Genomic DNA, 19,392 nt, shown 5'->3' with positions numbered 1-19,392 from the left:
TCCAGAGCTCTCCCTGGCCTCTGTCGTATGCAGTGAATATAGCAGCTTGTCATGCTATAACAAGATGTGATACATGACATCTTCACCGTCTCTCCAGGTCTTTTCATCTCAGAGGGAGACTGGTCCAGTTTGATCTCATTCCAAACTCCTTTAAGCAAAGAAATTGTGATCATTATCCAACAAACTTGGAAATCACAGGTTGGACATTTACAAAAGAAGTAAAGCAGAATAGATTTTCTCACCATGAATAGTAACTACAAATAATAAACTCCAGATAACTGTATTTTCCATTCTGTGATAAACACTGTAGTTCAGCTCTCTGATCTGAGTCTAAAACCGTCCCAGTGTTCTGCCACAAGTTGCTGATGGTGTGTTTATAAGAGAGGAAGAGTTTGCATAGAACTCCTCTCCAGGTTTAAAAAGGGAACATGTGACACAGATACATTTCAAGTAGAGTATCTCTACAAAAGCAGAGGAAAATACCAAAGTCCTGGAAACTATGCACTGATAGAGTGGGGAAATAAAAGTTATGTGTTCTACGATGACAATCTTTTGAGCTATTTTCATCTTGGCCAAATTACAAAAGTGAAGTTTGCGTCCTATTTGTGTGTGTGTGTGAAAAGATGGAGCTATTGTTTAAGCTGTGTCCTCAGGCTGCACATTCTGTCCTGTTAATGTCACCGAGCTAGTTGAAGCGTGTGTGTGGTAAAGGAACTTGTTCTTCAGAGCATTATTTTGGTAAAAGTCTCCTCCACCCCACCGATGTAAAATCCAATCCATTGGTTTTCCTTCACGCTGTCTGATCCAACCTGTTGCATAGCTGTTATCAGTCAGAGAATAACCAGAGACCTGACAGGTGACGGTCAAAGACTGTCCAGGCTGCACCACCATTGAGTCTGGCTGGATGAGATCAATACTGTTCACACCTGTGGAAACAGAAATCAACATTATCTCCATCATTCATCTGACTATTCAGTGTTTCTAATGTGTTTATTAGTGTGAATCCACTGAAAGCTCCTCACAGGATCCAGCTGCCAGCAGCAGTATCAGAGCTACAGAGAACATGGTTGATGTTGAAGCTGAACTGATGTGAGCTCTTCTGTCCTCTCACTGACACACACATAGACACACACACACACACTTCACTTCCTTATATGTGACCTTTATTTGCATATTGTTGAATAATTTTAAATTTTATTTAAATCAGTTGAAGGTGTAAACAGTGTTTCTCTTCGAGTGACCAGACTGGGGAAATCATTTTTTATTTAAAGAACACATTTTTATGAAGTTTATCTTGAAATCTATTAGAGATGGTGAGATGGTGAACTCCAACTAAATGAACACATGGAGCTGCAGTCACTGCTGATCCAGCACTTACAATGTTCTGTTAGTGTTGTGGTGCAGCGAGCTCACAAAGGGTGTGAGTATAAAACTCTGGTTCAGTCCAGGGTTCGAGTGTCAGTCAGTTAAGATCAATGAGAAAAGCAGATATGAGAGTCTCCTTATAGTGACAGAGGAGAGAGAAACTTGACACTGACTGCCCTCTAGTGTTTGTATAAAGGGAACTGCAACATTAGTTTTCACTCCCATATTGTGACTTACAATTTACAGACATTCTTGTGTCTTAATTTGTAGAAATGTTTAATATTTGCAGACTGCGTTTTGAAATGGATCAGCATTTTATTTATGTTTTCAGAAATGTGTATAATGCAGGGAAAAACCTGAATTCATTGTTTAAAAATATGTAATGTAAAATATAGAATATGAATATTATGAAAATGATTTCATGCTTTAGCTCTAGCAGCCCAAAAGACGATTCTATTTTCTAATCAAACATTAATCATTCTCACAAGTGTTTGGTGTAACTGTATAATTTTCTTGGACTACTTGAAGTAAGGCCATTAATCATGTGAGATAATTGTAGTAAAGATGAGTACTGTAGGATTTTGTGCAGCTGCTCAACCAACTCCAGTTATTGTGGCTCTCAGAAACAGAATCAGCTTTATTGCCAAGTAGGTTTATACATACAAGGAATTTGCTTTGGTTTGCTGCAAAACAATAAACATAGTACAAATATAAAGAAAGATGAAGCAAGTACTGCAGGTCAAGAATCATAAATATAAAATGGACAATAAGATGTTAAAGAATCTTAAAAAATATTGTAAGAAAATAAATTATTGTTATTTAAATGACTATTTGTGCAATGTGCAAAAATATTTACATGGGAATGTGAAAACGTTCACAGTGTGAGTATTGTACTATAAGCGGGGGGCTGGGTGGGTATGAGAGTCAGTGTCAGTGGGGGTCAGCCGGCTGCAGACGGAAAGAAAATGTTTTTGTGGCGTGAGGTTTTGGTCCTGATGGACCGCAGCCTCCTGCCAGAGGGGAGTGTCTGAAACAGTTTGTGTCCAGGGTGGGAGGGGTCAGCCACAATCTTTCCTGCTCGCCTCAGGGTCCTGGAGGTGTACAGGTCCTGGAGGGAAGGTAGATTCCAGCCTTCTCTGCGGAGCGAATGATACGCTGCAGTCTGCCCTTGTCCTTGGCAGTGGCAGCAGCGTACCAGATGGTGATGGAGGAGGTGAGGATGGACTCGATGTAGAAGTGCAACAACATTGTCTTTGGCAGGTTGAATTTCTACAGCTGCTGCAAGAAGTACATCCTCTGCTGGGCTTTCTTGGTGAGCGAGCTGATGTTCAGCTCCCACTTGAGGTCCTGGGTGATGATGGTGGCCAGGAAGCGGAAGGACTCCACAGTGTCGACAGGGGAGTCACAGGGTGATGGGGGCGGGTGGGGCTGGGTTCTTCCTGTAGTCCACAACCATCTCCACTGTCTCGAGAGCGTTGAGCTCCAGGTTGTTCTGACTGCACCGGGTCACCAGGTGGACAACCTTATAGGCAGACTCATCCCCACCAGAGGTGAGCCCAATGAGGGTGGTGTCATCCGAAAACTTCAGGAGCTTGACGGACTGGTAACTGGAGGTGCAGCTGTTGGTGTACAGGGAGAAGAGCACAATAATAAACAGCAGAATCTTCAGAATCTTGTTCATCTGCAGATACAGCTGCTGTCTGCTTTTGTTTCTGGAGACTGTAAACCGGCCTTGGACTGACTGAGATTAGTAATTGCGGAAGACATCTGAGTTTTGCATTGACTCCTCCTCACAGGGAGGAGAGACCTGGATTGGACTGTGATTTCAATTATTGTTTGGAGAAACTGGACAATAAATGTTGACTGTACATGAGTCCTTGGAGATAATACATTCGAGGTGCCTCTTTAACGTTTCAGTATAATTTGTGTAATGTAACACAGTATTAAAATGCCGGCCCATCAACATTACTGTAAGCACAGTCTGCATTTGAATAGTGTCTTCTGAATGCCGTAGTGCCTCTGAAGTACATTATAAAGTCACCCTCGTTTTAATGATGATACAATTAAGTCACTTTTATAATATTTAAAGGATGATAGAGCATGGCATTAGTTTAGGCACAACACTGAACTTGCATCAGCTGTTTCATTCATACTCCACAATCACTGACTCATTAACAGCTGTGTGGCTATCAGCATGCAGGACATTATTACCTGACACACTATTACTATTACTATCACTCAAGCCATGTTTGTGTTGCTGCTCTGATTGTTTGAGAGCTCCCTAAAACAGCACAGCCTTTTCTACTGAATCTAACTGTTGAACTATTTGCTATAAGTGGTCAATTTCTGATATGAACACTTCATTAAACAGGAAAATGTACCAAATTTAAAACGAGTCTCTGTTACCTTACATGTGTAAAACAAACACTGTGAAAGATAAGATGTTTGACCTTTTAACATCCCACTCCAGTCTTTCTGCAGCAGCCTGTTTGATCCAAGAATTCCAGTAATGGGCATCAAATCCTGAATATGTGCAGGTCAGTCTGTTTTACATCAGTATGTGCCATCAGTTGTTTGATTGTAATCAATTATTATCAAATCATAATTCAATTATGACAAACTTTGTTTTCCATATTTGAATCTTTATTTTTCTAAATGCAAGAATGAGTCCAGTGACAGAATATTTGTTACATTACATTGGTATTTGAATCTCAAAGTCTAATTTCCTCTTACACACATGCATTACATACCTGCCACACCAAATATCTAACTGACATATAAAAACAATGGAATATAGTATAAACCAATTCTATAGAATAGAATAATAGAAATATAAAAAAAATAAAGAAAATGCATCAATTACACTTTAAAACCAGTAAGGCCATATGCCATCAAAAATCCTCAACAGTCCACATTTGGATCATAAAATGGGATCTGTCCTGGGGTCATTTAGTCTGAAAGGAGAAAACAGAGTGGATGTGTCAGGATCTGGTGACACTTTTGTTTTATATAAAAATATAAACAAAGTTACATTCAAACTAATAAAAAATGAATATTCTAGAATAATGACAACATTAAACATAGTAGAGATATTCAAAAAACATACAGGTTAAATAGTGTACTGGAAGATTACTTTAAAATACCAAAACTACTACAACTGCTGTGTCTTACCTTAATCACGGTAGCCAAGACACCATAGATGATGGAGATGAGGAAAAAAAGGAGGAAAGTGAAAGCCATATACCAGTTTTCCACATCGATGTCTTGGCTCACATCAGCATGCATGATGTCATCTAAGAAAAGACAGTCCTCCAAGATATCTGCGAAAGAATTAAAATCAGATTTGTCAGTTAACTATTGCATTGACTTTGTTTCAGTGGAAGAGGACTGCGAAGAGAGATTAATAAAATAATCCATGCAGTTACCAAACAGACTCTCAAATGTGTGGAATAGGTGGTTAACCTAGTATGTGCAGTGTTTAATGTTCAAGAAAGACGAGGATGAATGGAGGAACCAGCACCTGGTTTAGCTATTTTCAGGGATTGGGTGGTGTTTGCATGTGTCACCCTGCAGGTGAGGACTGCCCCAGGTAACCAGTTGATTTTGGACAGACGGAGGTGGCTTTGGATGCTGAACTTTCCGTTTGGGCCTCTGTGGGGTTCACTAGTGTTGTAGTCCAACAGTTCCTTGGTGTCATCAAACCAAGTGATGTTAATGGATGCAGGGCTGAAGCCAAAGACCAGGCACACAAGTTCACCAGAGCCCTGGAGCAAGGTGGCTGAAGGTTCACTGTAGGGCTCTGTGGCTAGGGAAAATAGTCATAAAAGAAGAAAAATCAGGAGACATTTACAAGTTATGTTACAAAGATTTTAGGCAATTCCCCTCCGTGCCCCCATGTTCGAAAGAACACAGCAAAAGTGCCCTCTGGGATGCCCCTATGGGAGATAAAGCATGATAAAGTGTCCTCTAGGCTTGTGCAAGACAATGTTTTAAAGTTCCCTCTAAGGTGCTCTTCCAGTGGAGAAAATGAAATACAGTGCCATATAGGCTGCTCTACATGCTGGAAAATTATGACTTTGACTTGCAGACAACAACCAAGTTTTATTTTGGCCTGCCATCAACTTACTTATGGATTTAACGTTAATTAGTGACAGCTGATATGACCTGTGAAAGAGACGGTCAGCGCCGGCTAAACTTGAGAAGCTGCTTCCTGCATGTTTTGTACTCTGATCTTTGTCTGACGGATAAACTTGAGAAACTGCTTCCTGCATGTTTTGTACTCTGATCTTTGCTGATGAGAAAGACAGAGGAGAGATAACAGGGTCGTTGCTGTCAGAGCTTAGCGAATTTTACCAACAATCATCCATGCAACCCAATAATTTCTCCTCCTCAGGATCGGTTGGGGACATCTCTACTACGATGTAATAAACAACACCAGTGAACTGCAATGTTACTAAAAGCTCATTCTCAGCTCACCAAACACATCCTTTATAGTGCTTTCAAGCAGCGTTTCAGATGACTCATGTCTGACAACACAAGAATACGTAGACTGCTTGTCCTCAGTTTTGGATGCGTTTAGTCTGCTGCTCATTGAATAAGTGCTGCTCCCTGTGTATTTCCAGGCAGGACTGTTGGTGTAGCGAGTTGAAGGGAGTCTCTGGCCATTCTCCTCCCAGTACACTATGATGTTAGATGGGAAAAATCCAGAAACTAGGCAAATAAGTGTGAGGACGTCTGATGTAGACAGCTCAGAGGCAGTTGGTTGTATTATTTTCACTGTTGGTGGATACAGGTCTTGAGAAACAGAAACAGAAGACAAAAGTAAATAAGGGTTTATCTTTTGTCTATTTCAATCTCATCATTTAGTCACAACCAGCATCATGGAGAATGTATTTTTTGATTTTTATTGGCGAGTTTCTGATGCTTTTTATGTATAACACTACCTCTGCTTTTGCTTATATGGTCCTCGTAGCCCTGGTTGGAACATCGGTGCTTTCCCTCACAAGACACTTGTTTATATGCATGCCAGTCCTCCGCTGACACATTGAGGAAGCTCCGCAAAGACTCTGTCCCATTGCTGTGACTCACTGGTGGCTCCGTGTGGACATTGAGAGAATATTTGATCCCACCTACTTTCCAGGTGATGGAGAAATCATTAAGAGAAGGGCCGATCAGAAGACAGGTGACAGTCACCTGTCCCTGGCTCTGAAGCTCCTGGAGTGGTGGTCCCTGAACGTATACGCCAACTATCTGAGATGATGCTGGAGTTACTGAAAAAAACAGCATGACATTAAAGGCAGAGAAAATGTAACACCTATCAAGTAATGATTATGACTGAAAATGTCTCAAATGCTTGATGGATGATTCAGAAACAGTGTGAATGTATTTATTCTACACTTAATGCATTAATATGATTATGGATTATGGTCATTTTACCTGAGCAGAGGCTGATGTCCCTTCTGACACTTTTGTTCAGAGACTTGTCAGACACTTTGCAAGTGAAGCCCTTCCCTGTTTTCCACTCTGTTTGGGGGATATGAAGTTGACTGGTTACTGCCACACGTCCATCTGCACCCATGCTGATGTCATTAGTTGATGGAGATCTTTGCTGAGACTCAGAAAACCATTTAATTTGAGGGTCGAAGCCCCATCCAGAGCAAACGAGCCTCTGTGGTCCTGACTCTTTACTGGGGACCAGAAGGAGCTCCACTGATGGGTCCACTAAAAATCATGTCAACAAATGAATACATGAATGAATCACTGAATCAATCACATTATCAGTTCATTTTAAGAGAAAAAAAAATGAACTGACACACAAGGAAAAAAAGAGTAACTCCTCTCACCAAAAATTTTGCCAGTGGAGTTTGACTCAAAGTTGCTGGAGAAGCCTTGATTCACTTTGCAGGTGAAACTTGTGTCTTTCTTCCAGTGACTTGGAGGGACAGTGAAGCGTCTACTGACCGAATGGAGGCCTGGGGCTTCAGGGAGATCAACATACTGTTTGTCAGAAATATCAACACTGTTGGCCTGAAAGGTGACGTAGAGGTCACTGGAGGAGAGTTGTGTGATGTCACACTCCAGCACAGCACTGTTTCCCTTCAGCAAATCTGGGAGCGATCTCCTGATCTCCACTGATGGAGCTGTAACTGCAGGCCCTGGATGATCACGACAGGAAACAAAGCAGAATTATATCTTTTTGGTCCTTTGCCGTTATAAGATGTCTGATTTTCATGTTGTATAGTTGTCTTACCTGCGACTTTTACGGTCTTTTCAGTGAATGAGAAGCAGTCATGTTCTGCTCTGCATGTTATATGCTTCAGTCGTTTCCACTGGCTTGACGAAAGCGTCACATTACTGATTATATGAGTTGTGTTTGTGTCCCGGCTCACTGTGTTACTGGGAGAGACTGTCCCATCCATCAGCCAGCTCACCTTGGCATCAAATACAGTGCGGACCAAACATGTTGCCTTCACCTGAGATGTTGACATCATTACTGTCTTGAAGCTGGGAATCTCCACATGAATGGAAGGAGCGGCGCTTGAATAAGCTGAGAGTGAAAAGTACAAGGAAAAAGAATCATGAAGCTAAATCAAATCCTGAGTAAACAATGTCTTGGTAAAATATATTTCCACATTATAAGACCATATTGATATTACGCTTTAAAGCTGCGTTATTTAATATTTTCGATATTTATTAATTTTGAATCAAATGACTATGTAATGTGAAAGGGGTCACTTAACAAAATCACTGAGAGGTATACAGTACAGCCTGCACATTTAGTGAATGGTTGAGCCTCAGCATCTCTGACCAAACCTGGTGTATGTTACCTGTCCAGCACTAAATGTCAGACACACAATGTTACTGAGTGGCTGAGGAACAGTAGAGCATCTAGCAGAAGAATCAGATCACTTTGATTCTCATGAAGAGTTGGACAACGACCAGTGAAAATTGGATTTACATCCACCAGGTGGCCAGAAACACAATTCCAAATAATGCTAATGTTGCTTTGTTTCCGCTCGATGGTACAGTAGGCCATTGTTTGCTATCATGTCAGCCTAACAACGCTGTAAGCAGATATAAGGTGGTGGTTGTGCATCTACCAGCTTCTTTGGATTGTTGTCCTGCCCCCAGTTAACATAAATTGATTAATGAGGCTTTAAATTTGAACAGAATACGTTGTATGATGGTTGATGGTTGTATAATTCTCATTAGACGGTAGGCTAAAGTTGGTACTCTCCTTATGTTTTAATTTTACCTGAGCAGAGGCTGATGTCCCTTCTGACACTTTTGTTCAGAGACTTGTCAGACACTTTGCAAGTGAAGCCCTTCCCTGTTTTCCACTCTGTTTGGGGGATATGAAGTTGACTGGTTACTGCCACACGTCCATCTGCACCCATGCTGATGTCATTAGTTGATGGAGATCTTTGCTGAGACTCAGAAAACCATTTAATTTGAGGGTCGAAGCCCCATCCAGAGCAAACGAGCCTCTGTGGTCCTGACTCTTTACTGGGGACCAGAAGGAGCTCCACTGATGGGTCCACTAAAAATTATGTCAACAAATGAATACATGAATGAATCACTGAATCAATCACATTACCAGTTCATTTTAAGAGAAAAAAAATGAACTGACACACAAGGAAAAAAAGAGTTACTCCTCTCACCAAAAATTTTGCCAGTAGAGTTTGACTCAAAGTTGCTGGAGAAGCCTTGATTCACTTTGCAGGTGAAACTTGTGTCTTTCTTCCAGTGACTTGGAGGGACAGTGAAGCGTCTACTGACCGAATGGAGGCCTGGGGCTTCAGGGAGATCAACATACTGTTTGTCAGAAATATCAACACTGTTGGCCTGAAAGGTGACGTAGAGGTCACTGGAGGAGAGTTGTGTGATGTCACACTCCAGCACAGCACTGTTTCCCTTCAGCAAATCTGGGAGCGATCTCCTGATCTCCACTGATGGAGCTGTAACTGCAGGCCCTGGATGATCACGACAGGAAACAAAGCAGAATTACATCTTTATGGTCCTTTGCCGTTATAAGACGTCTGATTTTCATGTTCTATACTCGTCTTACTTGACACATTTGTTGTCTCCTCAGCGGATGAGAAGCAGCGATGTTCAGCTTTACAGTTTAGAAGCTTCAGTTGTTTCCACTGATTCAAGGAAACCGTCAGAGTGCTTATTAAATGAGTTGTGTTTGTGACCTTGTTCACTTGGTCTCTGGATGGAAGTTTCCCATCCATCAGCCAGGTCACCTTGGCGTCAAACACGGTGCGGAGGGAACATGTTGCCTTCACCTCAGACGCTGACATCATTACTGTCTTGAAGCTGGGAATCTCCACATGAATGGAAGGAGCGGCTCTTGAATGGACTGCAAAAAAAAATTGTGTGTGTGGCCACACATGTTAATCTAATTCAAACTATTTAAAAGATTCATGATATATCAACAATTTTCATATTAAGCACTGAGACATTAGCTGTACATACTTACTTTGACAAATACTTATTGTTTTTCTAAATTCACTGTTGTTGTGAATGGATATGCATGTAAAACTTGAGCCATCTGCCCACTCTGTCATATTTGGCTCAATCTCACTGCTTAGACTGAAGGTTTTCTCCACTCCCTCCACACTCTGCAGCTTCCTTTGGATTTGCCCGTCTAGAGATGTGTTGTCCCGTTGCCACGTCACATTCAGTTTGTCTGGAAAGAAGCCACTTAGGGTGCAGATGAGTCTGACTGGTGAGGCTCCGAATTCACCTTCCCAGACAGGGTGTAATGTGATGTTTGGTGAGACAACCCGCTGGCCTGAGATGGAGAAGAGATTATTTTGTCTTTACTTGCCTCATTCTAAATGTTGGATATGAACATTTTTTTAAATATGAGCTGATTTCATCTCTTCAGTTATACATACCTTCAAATTTTGGTCAAGTAATCAACTGTGTTGTCTCAGTTCTAAGTGTAATGTCTTTGTATCTAGTCTAGATGGCAGAGTTGTACTTTTACAGTGTCTGGCGTCTTAAAGTCAGGTGGAGATGGGGCAGGAAGTCTGTTGCACAGATGTTGCAGCATGACAGGGCAGAGTGAGCAGGGCTAGCAGCAAGCGGAAGCATTGAGTAACACCCAGGTCCCAAAAAAGCACCAAAATACAGAAGTGAAACGATGCAAAGAGCAACGGTGCATCACAGACACCAGGTGTGAGGTGTGGTTATGCCAGTAAGAGAAACAGAGTGCACATTTGAATATCTCATATCAGTTTACATATGCATTTTACATGGCTTCTCCTGACTTTGCTAAAGGTTTTTGTTCTCGAGTCTATTATTAATAGACTCGAGAACTAACTGACAGTAAAATCTCCAAATTTACATATTGAGCTGAACATGGGCTGTTGATTCCAGGTGCTGGGGAGGTGATGAACATAACAGCATATTACATAATAAAATAATAAAAAACATTATGGATTAAACTTGTAGAGGTGAAACTATAGACAGTATAGACAATTTCAAAATAATGGAAGAGAGAAAAAAGTTGGATGAGCAACATCAGTGGTTATCTTCATTTTAACATTTATTTTCAAAAAGACACAAATCTCTTGTAATGAAAATGAAAAAAGGACAGCTGTGATTACTTACATCATACTATGAGTGTATAAGAAAAACTGCGTGAAAAAGACTTTTTTTTTTTCAGAAAGTTCACCTTGTTTCATTTAACCTGAAAAGACAGAAAGAAAACATAAAAAATCTGGATTAGTAATATAGCACCAAAATGATCAAATTCCTGCTATTTGTCACCATTTACATGTGTGCTTTTATTGAAAATGCACTATATGATCAACGTATGCACATTACAGTTACAACATTGCTGCATCATAAAATATTACAATACACACATGAATCCTGAATGCTGGCCTGACTCTTTGTAAGGATGTCCTTCATAGTTTAAGTAAAACATTTACCACTGGAACCTAAAAATGTATTTCATAGGCGCTGTGAGTTAAAAAAAAGTGAGATTAACTTCAATATTGTTAGTGAGGCATTGCACCATGCATGCGTTTTCTGATGATTTGTAAAATAAACGTATCAACATATGGCACAAACAAAATGTTACAACTGGCTTCTGTTGAAGTTTGCTGTACTAATTTAATAAATAATTTAATTAACTTGTGAGAAAAATATTTTGGGCTAATATTGAAAACACAATAACAGCAACACCTGAAAAATAGAATTAAATTCAGTATAATAGCTCATAAATTTGATCATTAGTCATTGTCGGGCTCAAAATGTAAAAAGACAGAACTCAGTATACCCCCTGATTCAACACCTCTCTAGTATAGTCTGTAAAACTCTTTATGCTTTACAAGGGGGATTTTTATTTTAAGTTTATAGTGTTTCAAAGCAATAAATTGCACAAGCGTTGCTGTTTTTGTGTCCACCCCCTGAACATGCACACATCATTAATAGTTGAGATTTTTCTACCGTCACTTTTAGAATTTAATCTTTAGAAAAAGATTGTGGGTAAAGATCATTTTAGTTTTTGGTCGGGGTGGTAAATAAATTACTTATACCAGCAACAAGATGTAGTCAAACATTCATAATGCATTATGACATTTTCTGAAGTAGTTACAATGTGATTACATTACGATGATACTTATCATGTGTTGCTGCCATTTTTTCTATCACAGCTTTGCCCTGTATGAACCTATTGACCCTCCACTCCTCATGTTAGGGGGAGTTTTCTGCCAACCCGTCTGTGCTGTTTGAATACGTGAAACTATTTACTGAGTTGTCTTTTTCTGGTTGATCTGTGCACCACTCTGACATATAAACTCATTATTACCTTGAAAGCAGTGGTTCCGATGGTGAACAGCAGCGTGATGAGGAAGAGGAGGATGAAGGTGAGGGCTGTTTTTCCCATATTATCTTCTTCTGCCTCCATGGCACTGTTCCATTGGTTGTTAGTTTCGATCAGGAACTCTGGATGTAGTGTACAGTAATTATTCAGTTAATACTTGGGACAATCCACTCCCAGCTTTGAACAATAGCTCATGAGACAAAGACCAGTCAGTCAGTCAGTCAGTCAGTCAGTCAGTCAATAAAAGTGTGAAATAGACCAAAAAAAAAAAACAGTACTGGCATATGTCTTAATTATCACATTGTTACGAGTGTACCACAAGGCCTAACAGTTTTGCATGTGCTTCTAAAATGTTGATTATGTTGATTAAAGTGGTCCTGCAATGATCCTGAATTGCTTTTGAAAGACCCCATTATTTGTGTGGCATGCGTGACTTGGCTTGTGAGTCAGTGTATTCATCATTTGACTGAGAGACCGCAGAGCTGGAGTTCGACATTAAACAATCATTTTGTGTTGGGGGTGCAAGACCCAGCAGAGGAAACACACTTACACAAAGACAAGTCACACAAACAGTGTTAATGCACCATCTACAAATATAAATGAACAAATATGATTTCTTTTGTTTTTGCCTAAAGTTGGTGGTGGTGTTATTCTAGTGAATACAATATGATGTTGAAAGTTTGATATATTGTTATTGTCACTGTGCTTTAAAACTCCAACATGCTGATATCTGCACCTAACCTTTGTTGCATTAGGATAGCACTGACAGTACACTTACGACAAACATGTAGCTCAAGATATTGGTCAAATAAAGACATGAACTGCATGCAACATACATCAGCAGAGTTGCAAAGTGCTTTTTTTATTTTGATTTTGCATTAAAAAGACAAACACAATGTCATGTCACAAGCAACAAACATGAAACAACAAACAGCAGAAGACACAACGACACAAAATAACATCTACTGGGCCTTGCACGTTTCAGGGATGTTCATGTTGAGGTTGACCAGGTTGGTGTTTTCAAATGTTCTGTGCCCGATGGACCTGACAATAGCATTAGTTGTGTTAACCAGAGACTGGTGGTGAACTACACAGCTGTACACCACGTCATTCTTTTTCCACTGCTCAAGGCTGAGCGATAACTGGCCATAAGCAAAATAGGATCCATTGCTCTCTACGGGGTTTGTGGTATAGAACTTGTATTTTGAGTCTGCTTCCTCGTCATCAACAAGCCAAGTCACCAAAACCTCCTGAGGGAAGAAGTCTTTCACATAGCAAGTCAGGGTCACCGTTTCTTTTCTAGTATGTTCTACTGGAGGCAGCATAAACACTGCAGGACGCTGAGTCTGTCCTCCTGCAAGCATGAGAGAACAATTAGGCCTCCTGCCACAGATACAAGTACCTGCAGTACTGAAGGAAATCTCTGCTACAAAATACACAATACAAATACACCATACACAAAACAACACACTTAGAGATAACACTCTTAACGTGTTTGATGGCATGACAAGAAGAATTAAACAGGCTTTTAGTGCACAATTGCTGAATAGGTTTCTTACCGAAACTCCTTTCATAGAGTTCCTTAAGTGGTTCAATCAAATTTTCATGTTCAACAACGCAGTAGCGCTTTATCCCCTTGCTCCATTCGTCATACGTGATTTCAAGTGGAAGGCTAAATGTGCCTTTATCATTGAAGGTCTTCGAGGCACCAGCCATTTCGTTTCCTTTCTCGTCCTCCCACAAAATCCTTCCGACATATGGCTCGTTTACCTTGACTTGACATACTATAGTTCCTTTTCTGTTTAAAAACATGTCCGCCAACGTGGGGCCAGTGATCTTTATGTCCACATCTACTTCACAGTTGCCAGCTGTTGAGTGAGGGATTAATGAACAATTATTGAACAGAAAAGGCTGCAAAACCATGAGAATTGAAGTTAAATTTACATATCATTTTGAAAGAAAAAGAAGCAATTTACTCACGAGTTGTATGTTTGTAGGTCACTGATGAATTCATGAATGTTGCACCGTTTTCACCTTTCCCCTCAAACTCACATGTAAACTTAGTGTCAACAGTCCACTCACTGGCCGGTACCGTGAGGAAACTTGCTGCACTGTACAGTGTAGTTCCATTCTTGTCCTTTCTTTCCTCAAGAGGCATTTTGATCTCATATATTTTGTTGGGGATTTCAGCTTCATTTTTCAGCCATTTGATCTCATAATCTTTTGGTGAAAAATCTCTGGCAAAGCAGGAGAAGGAAGCCTCTTGTTCCTCTCCAGAGGAGGCCAACACTTTAAGTTCAGTTGGCAGCACATAAGTCACCTCTGAAAAACAAACATACACACAAATATATGTATGCGGAAGCAGGGAATAATATATATATGCAGAAGCAGAGGTGAACAATGTGCTCCAGTGTTCATGTAATCTAGATTTACTACAATATAAGTGAGTTTATGACTTTTCTGTACCACTGTATGTTATGCAACTTGCACACACATATGCACATGTGATTGGCTCCTTAAATTAACACTTACTGTAGCTTGTTACTAAAGTGTGCAGAAAGAGTCAAAAGGAAAATGAGATTTTCATAATAAGAAAATTAGATAACTGAACAGCAGAGCTTTAATGCTCGCTTCTGCATATACATTGACTGCTCGGGCAAGCGAACACAGATTTAACGTGGATGTTAATGATCAACACACAGTTTCCATCTATCTGCATAACTAGGATTATGCAGATAGATGGAAGGAAGCAGAACACATTGCAGTAATCTGTTCTTAGACAGGTGCAGAGGACATACAGCATATTAGTAAAGAATCAAACAGACTGAGTCAGCAGCTGAATATACACAAGGAAGCTTCAGCCTTCTCATTCCACCTCACCGTCTGGTTTATGGAATTAAACATTTTTAAGGATGTGTCACGCTATTAAATTTGGTAACGGTTGTATTTTATTTTCATGCTCTCTGCTGTGTTTATGTTCCTTAATGACAGATTGGAGTATATTTGTTTCTAAAACGGTGAAACCAATTATTGCTCTCTTTTACGTTTAGTTCACACGTGTCAACATCAGCCGCTCGGAATAAATTTACAAAGGTGTTGTAAAGTCTGCCACTAATGACATTTCTCAGGAAAACCCAAAACCAAGTAACTCTTATTTATGACTTATTATTATTAATGCATGAATTGCACGTTAAATTATTATAACAACTAGAGCTTTTGTGACTTGAATTAGTTATTTGACATAAGGTCACCAAATGATCTTGAAATGAAGTTTATTTTCTTATCCGTATCATAAGTATTGACTTAAAGTAGCGTTGCAGTACATTGTTCACTGCACTGTAAAATGTTAAACTTTCTTTGACTAAGTGTTTGATATTGTATTCTTCATCAATGTACTGGCAATAGCAGCCAATTAAGTACGACATTATTTATCAGATATTATTACTGCTTGTACATTTTGTGTAATTAATACATTTAATTAAAAAACCTTAAAATTGCTGCACAATCATAAAATATGTTAACAGCTCCACCATGTAAACCTGCTAGATTTCAAATCAACTACTAAAAAGGCATTTTATTTGACTTAGCATGAGTCTTACTTGGTTTTCTGAAATCAGCCTGTTCATTTCCTGCTGGATGTGTCACGGCACATCGGAAAGACTCCCTGGCGTCCCAGTCCTGTCTCCTCACTCGGATTTGACTGACTCCCGTATAAACGTCGCCTTTCTGTACTGGAGGGTACTGAATGGAGTCCGTCAAGGCCGCCCCGTTTTTGCTCCATGCGTAGGTCAGTGAGGAGGGTGTGAAGCCGGTGGCAAGGCAGCCAAGAGTGACCATGTCTCCAGTCCCAGAACCACATTGCATCAGAGGAAACACAGTTGGTCCAGTTGAAGTGGCTAAGAAAGGAAAAACAAACGTGTAATTAAACTACCAAAATAAAAATAAGATTCAACACAACAGACATTTTTCACCAAGTCAGTTGAGTTGATCAACAGTGTAACAAAGCACAGCATGGAAGGCATCACCTTTTAATATGTTGTTGAATGTGGACATTTCAAGTACCCTCCAAACACGGACCTTCATGTTTCCCTATCTCATTTATTTAGATGTTGTTTGCTGCACTAAGGTCAATAACATTAATTGCGGTAGCTTTTTGTTGATCTATATATAAATAGGTAAATTACTTTAAATGCACAACTTAGTATTTTTTTTAAATTGAAGGAATGAAGGTGAAAGTTGGTAAACATCCAGTAACTGAGTTAAAGTCATATTTGTACAAAAACGTATTACTTTTGTTCAAATTCAGCAATTATGTATGAGGTTAAAGAGTATTCTCACCTGATGAAACAGTTACTGTTGTACCTTTTCCCCAGTAGTCAAAAGCAGCATAGTAGCACAGTGCTGAATCTACTTAGCTGTTTGTATGAAAAGGCTACGTCTACTAATGTGGAGTGCAACAAGCGTCTACCTTAACAATTAATAAATCCCACTGTTAGAAAATCCACTTAAATGATCCAAAATCAAATTAGCCATAAATATCCACCAGTGTGTCCTACTGAGAATATCGCTGTTTGACTTTTTACAGTACATACTGTATTAAAACACTTGACACTTGACATGCTGAGAAGTTACAGAATAACTTAAACATGACATTTCACAGTCTGAAACATGCTGTAGATTTGAAATCAAACTAATCTTACCTGATGACACTGTGACCATAGTGCCTTTTCCCCAGTAGTCGAAAGCATCCCAGTTGCCACAGTTAAGAGAGTCAATTCAAACTTCTCACCAAAACTCATTACTGTAATATCCCGTAACTTCATGCCATACAGTTTGGTTTCGGCAACAGTTAAAATCAAAGTGAAATATACACCTGTTGATAGACTTACGTTCCAACTGAACTAAACAGCCAGGAGTTTTAAACTTTTCACAAATTCTTTGTCAGTCTACAAAATACTGTTGGCTGTCGTATCGCTGGCCAACAGTTGTGACCACATGAAAATGATACTATATATTTTAGTAATGTGATTAGGAATTTTATTCTCTAATCAGAAATATTAAAATGACATACCTGAGGTGACGGTGACCGTAGTGCCTTTTCCCCAGTAGTCAAAAGCCAAGTTGCCACAGTTAAGAGAGTCAATTGACACTTCTCACAAAAACTCATCACAGTAACATCCCATAACTTCAAGCCAATCAGTTTTGTTTCGGCAACAGTTCAAATCAGGAGTTTTAAACTTTTCACAAATTCTTTGTCAGTCTACAAAATACTGTTGGCTGTCATATTACTGGCCAACAGTTGTGACCACATGAAAATGATACTATATATTTTAGTAATGTGATTAATCAGAAATATTACAATTACATACCTGAGGTGACGGTCACCATTGTGCCTTTTCCCCAGTAGTCAAAAGCGTAGTCACAGTTCACCAAATGATTAACCACTGCATACAAAAACCTGTTCCCTGATATCTGCACTTTCCATGGTAGGTTAGTTTATGACAATCTACCCTCTGACATATTTACCTTGGCTTTTGAAAATAAGGATTCAGAAGATGGAACCAAACATGATTTTCACCACCAAAGTTTAAACTGAGTCTACTGATTATAACACATTTAACATACAGTATGCCAGAAATGAATGAACTGCGTGGTGTCACAACTGGATTTCTTTTAAAAAATACTAAAACTGTTTTTAAATCAAAATGTATACATTAGAAAAAGAAAAAAAAGATTGGCTTACCTGATGTAACTGTAACCATCGTGCCTTTCCCCCAGTAATCAAAAGCATCGTCACAGTGTAATATGTCAACACATCCAACATACAAAAACAAGCACCTTAAAGATGCCGTTGATGCCACTGAGGTCTAAATATACTATATTAAACAGTGTAATTATTCCATTTTCAACATGAAGACAAAAAGAAGGTTATTTTACCTGTTGTGACGGTCACCATTGTGCCTTTTCCCCAGTAGTCAAAGTATGTGTCACAGTGACATGTTTCAATAGCTCTTTAGTGCAAAAATACTAAACCGCTTGTATCATCTAATAAATTGTTGTTCTCACTCAGTAAACTACTGTATATACCTAACATTTACCCTGATGCTTTTCCTGTAGATTACATCCTAGTTTAAGTGCAGTATAAACCAACATAAATTTAATAATGAATCAGACAAATACTGAATTGTTTTCACTTAAAATATGTTCGATTATTACTCACCTGAAGTTACTGTGACTTGTGTCCCTTTCCCCCAGTAGTCAAAGTAGCCATCACAGTGATATATTACAATCTGCTTCTAATACAAATACTAAAAGCGTTGTTTAAACCAAGAGAAGCATACATGTTTCACTGACAAAGCAATTCCCTCTGTACTATTTATGAACCACTTCCCTTGAGACATCCATTTCCTGTGGTCTGGGTTATATAAAATATAAAAAATGTGTTGCCAACGGTTAGTGAACACTTCCTCTTTATCAGACCCTCCTGGCAGCTCCAGTTCCTGCAGCATGGAGTTCACACAACCAGATACACTTGATTCAGCCGAATTACGATTAAGCTTGATGTAAGTTAATGATATAGGGCTCTGCTGCCCTGAAGTTGACATTTTCACCATTTATATTTAAAAATGTAAAAATTAAAATACATTTTTGTACATGTTCACTTGATCCATCACAGCCACTTCAGTCAGCCACACTGTCCATCCTGGAGGTATCTAGTGTTTTAGCCCGTTAACTACAAGCTTGTGTATCTTTTAATGCTTTAGTATTTCACATGTTTTAGGATTGATTTCCTACCTTCCAGGCAGTCAGTGGATGTTTTCACTGAAGCTGTGCAACTAGCAACTACAAAAGTTAACATACAGGTGTTTAATTTCAAGTCTGCAAATGTATTTTTATAGTGTAAAAAATAAGATTTAAAAATGAAAAGAATACAGGAACATTCACAGGAAGGTACATGTACATGAAAAAGTAATTTGAGTCAATGCCATAATACTATTTTGCTGTCTGTATTTACTTTGTTTATAATGAATCTAATTTATATTATAGCATATACATAATGGAAATATTGATAACATTTTACAGGTGTTTAATACACGTGTGCCAATATTTTCTGAGTATTAAGTACAACTTGCAAATTCGAGGATATGCTACAATACCACATTCATGACAACTGCTGTCATCAG

The 19,392-nt window shown here is 39.2% G+C and overlaps 2 protein-coding genes and 1 gene segment (V, D, J or C); 2 read left to right on the top strand and 1 right to left on the bottom strand.

The window, feature by feature from the left end:
• The window catches only part of LOC122868482, a gene marked incomplete at its 5' end in the record, with an annotated part of 296,170 nt that extends 278,549 nt beyond the window's left edge, over positions 1–17,621 (bottom strand). The window contains 8 exon segments of the mRNA XM_044180524.1: positions 7,209–7,520; positions 7,616–7,912; positions 8,621–8,905; positions 9,027–9,338; positions 9,434–9,730; positions 9,851–10,165; positions 15,808–16,104; positions 17,578–17,621. Coding sequence (XP_044036459.1) covers positions 7,209–7,520; positions 7,616–7,912; positions 8,621–8,905; positions 9,027–9,338; positions 9,434–9,730; positions 9,851–10,165; positions 15,808–16,104; positions 17,578–17,621 — 2,159 coding nt within the window.
• The window catches only part of LOC122868479, a 253,183-nt gene that overhangs the window by 196,108 nt on the left and 37,683 nt on the right, over positions 1–19,392 (top strand).
• LOC122868505 overlaps positions 1–19,392 on the top strand; it is a 249,715-nt gene that overhangs the window by 208,209 nt on the left and 22,114 nt on the right.

The sequence above is a fragment of the Siniperca chuatsi genome, linkage group LG21, assembly GCF_020085105.1.
Source record: "Siniperca chuatsi isolate FFG_IHB_CAS linkage group LG21, ASM2008510v1, whole genome shotgun sequence".
Lineage (NCBI taxonomy): Eukaryota > Metazoa > Chordata > Actinopteri > Centrarchiformes > Sinipercidae > Siniperca > Siniperca chuatsi.
The sequence above is the reverse complement of the archived record's forward strand: the minus strand, read 5'-3'. Positions and strand labels throughout refer to the sequence as shown.